At 34.2% G+C, this 7,500-nt stretch overlaps 1 protein-coding gene across 3 annotated transcripts in view; it reads left to right on the top strand.

The window, feature by feature from the left end:
• Window positions 1-7,500, top strand: part of LOC137653517 (ATP-sensitive inward rectifier potassium channel 12-like) — a 153,281-nt gene that overhangs the window by 133,427 nt on the left and 12,354 nt on the right. For all 3 annotated transcript variants that reach the window (XM_068386974.1, XM_068386975.1, XM_068386976.1), the window contains exon 2: window positions 7,139-7,310. In XM_068386974.1, the coding sequence (XP_068243075.1) occupies window positions 7,139-7,310 (172 nt within the window). The remainder of the gene's footprint in view (window positions 1-7,138; window positions 7,311-7,500) is intronic.

Here is a 7,500-nt window from a genome sequence, read left to right as displayed (position 1 = left end):
TTATATTATTATCATTTCTTGCTATAAGCTACAACTTTAGTTGGAAAAGCAGGATGAAATAAGCCCAGGGCCTCCAACAGGGAAAATAGCCCAGTGAGGAAAGGGAATAAGGAAAAATAAAATATTTTAAGAACAGTAGCAACATTAAAATAAATATCTATATAATCTATAAGAACTTGACCAAAACAAGATGAAGAGAAATAAGATAGAATAGTGTGCCCGAGTGAACCTTCTAGATAAACAAATCATGAGGGGTACAAAGTTTCAACTGTGTCGAGTTGGGGATTATTGATATGTTTACTTTTTGCCTCCAAGTAAAAATAGATTTTAACTTTGTTCATACGTAATTCAGGATGTGGTATAAACTCCCTTGTTGCTTTTGGGAAGCGAGTCGTAGGTGGTGTGACCTTTGCGACGAAGTAAAGAAATTCGTAGAAAATCATGCGTGATAATTTTATGTCGTCTTAGAGAATTAATTTTTAAGTACAATTTTCGTAACTTGATTTTAAATTGGGTGTGAATTTTACCTTATGATATATTCTTTGAGAGAGAGAGAGAGAGAGAGAGAGAGAGAGAGAGGAGAGAGAGAGAGAGAGAGAGAGAGAGAGAGAGAGAGAGCTTACACGTTTATTTGAATATCTTATATACAATACATTGTACTGCGGATTTTACTCTGAAAATTTTGATATGGCAGTGTACAGTATATATATACTATATATATATATATATATATATATATATATATATATATATATATATATATATATATATATATATATATATATATATATATGAATATAATATACATATATATATATATATGAATATATATACATATATATATATATACATATATATATGTATATATATGTATGTATATATATTCATATATATATGTATATTATATTCATATATATATACATATATATATATATATATATATATATATATATATATGTATATATATATATATATATATATATATATATAATATATATATATATATATATATATATATATATATGAATATAATATACATATATATATGAATATATATACATACAAATATATATATATATATATATATATATATATATATATATATATATATATATATATATATATATATATATATGACAAGCATAAAACGTAAAACTCGCAGGAATACGTGTCGCTCACATGAAATAAAACTATAAGAAAATATAAAAATACTATGTGAATCCTGTCTGGTATCATCTTCTCAAGACTTTATCGCGAGAACTGCAACATTGATAAAGATGTGTACATTACATAAGGCACAGTGAGAGTAGAAAAAAAAATGTAGCAAAAAAAGCATCAGACGGACATGGCCACCTGCGTTTGCGACAACAGTATTTGCCATGAAAGTCTTGTAAGACGAAATTGGTGAGAATCCACTAATATTTTCATTATTACTTGTAGTTTTACTGTGTATCGTCACCATCTACGCATATTGACGCAAATGGCATCAATTAGATTTCGCCAGTCGTCTCTGTCTTGAGTTTTTATATCAATACTTCTCCATTCATCATCTCCTAATTCACGCTTCATAGAACTAAGCCATGTAGGCATGGGTCTTCCAACTCTCCTAGTGTCTTGTGGAGCCCTGTTGAACTTTTGGTGAGCTAATCTCTCTTGGGGAGTGCGAAGGGCATGCCCAAACCATCTCCATCTACCCCTCATGATGATCCCATCCACACATGGCACTCGAGTAATCTCTCTTATAGTTTCATGAATATATAATCGAACTTATTTTTATTATTCCACTATATGAAGAGATTCGTGAAGTCTTGTCTTAGAATTCCTTTCGAAGAAATTGAAAAAAAAAAAACTTCCAACGCCTTTCGGTCATCTATAGTTATAAGTTCTGGTTCCATACGCGTCCACTTCTGAAGTCGTTTCGCTTTTGAGCGGCGGACACCGCAAAAGGGAGTCCATGAATCACCTGATCGTTTAGTATTCCTCCTGTTGACCTGAATCAAAATGTTCAGAATTCAAGTGAAAGATCAAGCTTTTTATCGAGGATTGGTGCGATTTCGTAGGCATTGGGTTCTTTGATGTGAAAAAAGAAGAAATGCTTCAAAAGGAAAACTATTTGTTTATTTATGAATAGGAATTTTCATCTTCGCGGTAGCTTCTGCCTTTTTAGTGAGTTCTAGACGTGTTGATAGTGCTATGCCTAAAGCTAGGGCTTGTATATAACAAATTATTGATTTATGAATATTCAATTTATTTTAAGATAACAGCTTTAAAATTGTATATCCACACTCGGACACTCTAGTCTATCTAATTTCTCTTCCTCTTGTTTTGTTAAAGTTTTTTTTTAGTTTATATATGAAAGATTTATGTTAATGTTGTTACTGTTCTTAAAATATTTTATTTTTTCTTGTTTCCTTTCCTCACTCGGCTATTTTCCCTGTTGGGGCCCCTGGGCTTATAGCATCCTGCTTTTCCAACTAGGGTTGTAGCTTAGCAAGTAATAATAATAATAATAATAATAATAATAATAATATAAGCATGAGGTGTCAGTATACATACGTTCGCTTATTTTGTTCCCCTTAATTTTAGACATTAGCCTAGTAAGATTTGGCAAATGGAAAATAAAATGAAATAATTATGTTGCTGTTTCATGGTTCAATTTCAAGGCCAGCCTGTTAAAACATGCGGGAAGGGTCAATGCTTGCCCATGTTCGAAAGGCAAGTGAGCTTGGGTAATAACGAGTAAAAACTGCTTAAAGATTTCCCTCACGTGGAAGGTCGAATATAATCTCTAATTGTTCCAAATTCTTTCATTGCATTGTTCTTTTTATATTACTCGTATTTCATAAGATTAACGGATTCTGGCACAAATAAAGATAAGTTGAATCCGAAATACATTGTAGTATGGATTTTGATTATATCTAATTATTGCATTATAAGTGCCAAATACACACCATCTTATCGGTGATATGATTACTGTATCTTTATACTATTTCTTTCACAAGTACAGCTACCTTCATAGCCAAGCTATGGCAGTTATCTGCAATATGAACAGGTACTTCTTGGAAGAAAAGGCAAATAGAGAGAGAAAAATAATTTTGGAAATACGCAATTTATATACATGCAGGGAAAAAAACAGTAAGGGAGATGGGTTGGATAGCAGGCCGGTAATGTGTGGAGACATGGCATCAGTGGAAGAATCCGTTTCAAACCAAGTGGCATCCCCTCTCGGTCACTTTTCGCTGCGTTGAGTAAAAATGGTACGTTTAGAAAGAAATGATGGCTCATTCTCACTTTTGCTGATGTGTGAAAGAATCGAAAGCATTAAGGCAGTCTCTATTATACCTTGACAATCTTTAGACAGTTTTGTTTTATAAAACGTGTCTTTCCTAACTAAACTAGAGATCCATCAAGATCATCTTATTGATAATATGATCTCTACTTATGGAGGTTATCGTTTTAGACGGTTTCCAAATGAAGCTTTAAAAGTATTTTCGATGAAACATAAGATATGTAGGTGATCGGTGAGATGGCAAAAGTTATTAAATCATGATATAATCAAAACAAGGTGCCTAGACGATGCCATCCTTCCTTCCACTAATAAGAATAGAAACATTCATCGTAGGGTCATCAGTGTACCTCACATGATATACTATAGGCATTTCTTAAGGGCCTTTATAGCGTTCCTTCGTCCCCTACTTTTCCACTGTTTCTAAGTCCTTTCTCCATTTTGTTGCCCAACGTCCCAGCTATTACCTTGTAGCTCTAGGCGTTTACCCTAGATTCACTTGGTAGCCTCTGTACCATAGTCTTCCGGTATCTTGGGTTAGAGTTTCTTGCTTAAGGGTACACTTATTCTATCTTATTTCTCTTGCTCTTGTTTTGTTAAAGTTTTTATAGTTTATATAGGAGATATTCATTTTAATGTTACTATTCTTAAAGTATTTTATTTTTCCCTGTTTCCTTTCCTCATTGGGCTATTTTCCTTGTTTGAGTCCCCTTGGGCTTATAGCATTCTGCTTTTCCTTTAGTTTTGTTAAAGTTTTCATAATCATATAGGAAATATTTATTTCAATGTTACTGTTCTTAAAATATCTTATTTTTCCTTGTTTCCTTTCTCACTGAGCTATTTTCCCTGTTGGAGCCCCCTGAGCTTATAGCATCCTGCTTTTCCAACTACTGTAGAGTTGTAGCTTTGAAATTAATGATAATTATAATAATAATGCTGAATAACTTCCCAGGCCCTAGCTCTGGGTGATATAGGCCAAACCTATAAATCCCGATATACAGGATTGTGTGCGTAAGCATGGTTTTTGCTTCAAGTAGAAGTGATGTCCAGTGAGAAAACTGAAGAAGTAAAAACCGCCCTTCTTTTGTAAAATGACGCAACAGGTGAAAAAAAAATCTTTCTCTATATTTTTCATTTTAAATACTATATCAACAATATTGGTTTCAAATCAAATCGTCTTGCCAATGCCATACATTGTGAATGCTATTGTCAAAGTTTAACTGAACTCCACAAGGCACTAGAAGAGTGTCCAGACCTACATGGCTGAGAACTATGAAACGTGAAGTGGGAGATAATGAGTGGAGAAGTATCGAAGTAAAAGCTCATGACAGAGACGACTGGTGAAATCTAACCGAGGCCCTTTGCGTCAATAGGCGTAAGAGAGATGATGATGAGGATGATTGTCAAAGTTTGCTAATTGTCAGTTGGCTTTACTTTCTGCATTGCAGCAAAGAGCAACAGTATTCCTGTATATGTGTTTGAACGATTTATGTTTAATATACTCACAATTTGGCTTTTTTAATAAGTATATTTTTACTTCCATGTGTGTATTCACACGTCACTATTCTTAGAAGAAAATGTCCTTAATAACGTTTACATTAATATAAAAAGGCTTACTGAAGTGTAGGTTCTGGGAAAATGTCAGTGCGTTTGAAAAGATGTTCCAAATCACTCTGGGAATGACGAAATGACCACGCATATACTGGAAAGGCTGTTCTAATGTAATTGTCACCCGAGTGCAACAAGTATAAAGAAGTGAATTTGTTGGTTTGCTTTGCCTTTTAACCACATGGTGATAAATTTGGATATTTCACAAAGAACGGCGTTTTCAGTGCTCTCTCTCTCTCTCTCTCTCTCTCTCTCTCTCTCTCTCTCTCTCTCTCTCTCTCTCTCTCTCTCTCTCTCTCTCTCTCTCTCTCTCAAACATATTTCGGTAAAATCCGTTTTGCAAACTCACTGCACTCCTGTTAACCAAAGTTTGAATGTACCAGGTAGTCAGTTGCCAGTAGTGGGCCAAAGTTTTGGTTTGGAAGGAAGTTGAGAGTGTAGATTATAACATCACCCGAAGAACTGAAATATATATATATACACACACACACACACACACACACACACAAGGTAATTACTCATTTTTTATGCATTTTGTCACTACATCAACGTAGCCAAATAACATTCGGTTTGGTTAGTACTTAGACCAGTGACTACAATTCTTTCAGTGTTATCTAGTTAATCATAGTTAATCAGAGTTGCTTACTTTTGTTTTGCTGTTGTATGTACACTGGAACCCCTTGTACATTGAAAATCAAGCTAGCTTGACATTCATACGAACAGCCAATCACAAAATGGAAGTATACATCTCGCTTTTTTTTTTCTTTTTTTCCCCTCTAGATGCGCAAAAGATTCGAAAAATAATTCACGGTTCGAAAGAGAAAAATGGAAACGAGAGTTTTAATGGTGAAATAATCTCTTTTTGTATGAAGTAGAGCGAAAACGATCTGTTTGAAGTGCATGCGAGGATTCGTTAACTCTTTCGGAGTATTGCCTCTCGCAAATGGTTCTCAAACTGGGTGGACATATCCAGAATTAGCTCTTGCACCTGTATGTTCGACATCTTTTGAGAATTTTTTTCTTTCGGGTTTTTTTTTATGGATGTTCCTTGTTGTCATTCTATTTTAGCTGTTATATCCATATTTTTTTCTCGCATTTTTCTTTCCATAATATTAATTTTGTCTTAAAGTGTTTGACATTTATCATCTTATCATTGTGTTCGTTAACTTTTGAAGGTTGACAACACTTATCCTTTTTTCATTTTCGTAAAATTCTTTTTCATTTGAATATTTTCTTTTATTCTTTTATATCTTTAATCCTTTTGAACTCTTATTCTGTTGCGAACGCGCCTTTGTGTGAAATTCTTCTTCCATTTCTCACTCATCACTTTCGTTATTTGCATCTGCATGCGATCGAGCATCCTTGCTTCCTCTTACTGATATGTCACATGTTTTGACATTCCCTTTGAAGTCAAGTAGGTTAAACCCTAATTCAAGTTTCTAGATTTTCTGAATGGAAATGCATTTCGACATTAAGGACGTGAATAAATAAGATGGAAGGTTGATGTATTTAAAAAGAAAAAAAAAAAAACACTCTATGAGTATTGTTTCCAAAGATGAGTTTGAACTGGAGGCGGGGAATAATTTTTAGAAAATGTTTGATTTAGATCCAGTTCGTGCATTTCCTTTGCCTCTTTATGATTGTTATTAAAACAGTTTCCTTCCTGTTGGATGAACTAAAATGTCCGACGGAATTTCAGACGGAAAATGATGCTTGGAAAAAAATCTGAGGTGGAGTTATTGTCCGTGATTCAAATGTCTGCTTTTCATCTTTGGAACGAACTGTGCTTGTATATTAGTCTTAATTCAGTTCCCATGAGGAACTATTTAGTGTTTATTACATTTAATTCAGTTTCTATGAGGAAATTTTTAGTGTTTATTATATTTAACTCAATTTCCATAAGGAACTATTTAGTGATCTTTATATTTAAATAAGTTTCCATGAGAAATTATTTAGTGATTATTATAGTTAATTCAGTTCCCCTGAGGAACTATGTCGTGTTTATTATAGTCAATTTTATTCGTAAATGGCTGGTCAAAATTTGATCCCACGTCTGTATTGTAAATTTGAAAGGGTTAAAAGGGGCCTGATATTGACCTCTGGTAAGAGTATACGGCTCTCTTAAAAGCTCAGTAAAGTAGACGTTTAAATATGATTCCTAAAAGGGCTCTGCTATTCAGTTGCTAAGTCTTGTTGCAAATAGAGTGAGGAACTGAACTGATATTTTCTTACATCTTATTTCAGGTCTTCTGAATCCCGGAACGAGGAAAGATATTATAAGGAAAAATGGCGACCTCAATATCAGCTATATTAATCTCAAGAAAAGAACGCGATACCTCCAGGATCTCTACACAACGCTGGTGGATGTCCAGTGGAGATGGACCCTCCTCGTGTTCTTCTTGGCTTTCATTATGAGGTAAGTTGTGGCCTGATTGGTAACGTCTCTGTTTGGTGTTTGCCAGACAGAGGTTCGAGTCCCGCTCAGACTCTTTAGTGCAAGTAGTGTCTGCAACCTTACCATCCTTGTGAGCTAAGGTTGGGGGGTTTGGGGGAGCCAATAGGTCTATCTGCTGAGTCATCAGCAGCCACTGCCTGGTCCTCCCTGG

Source organism: Palaemon carinicauda, chromosome 14 (genome assembly GCF_036898095.1).
Source record: "Palaemon carinicauda isolate YSFRI2023 chromosome 14, ASM3689809v2, whole genome shotgun sequence".
Classification (NCBI taxonomy): Eukaryota; Metazoa; Arthropoda; class Malacostraca; order Decapoda; family Palaemonidae; genus Palaemon; species Palaemon carinicauda.
This window is presented reverse-complemented; position numbering and strand designations above follow the sequence as displayed.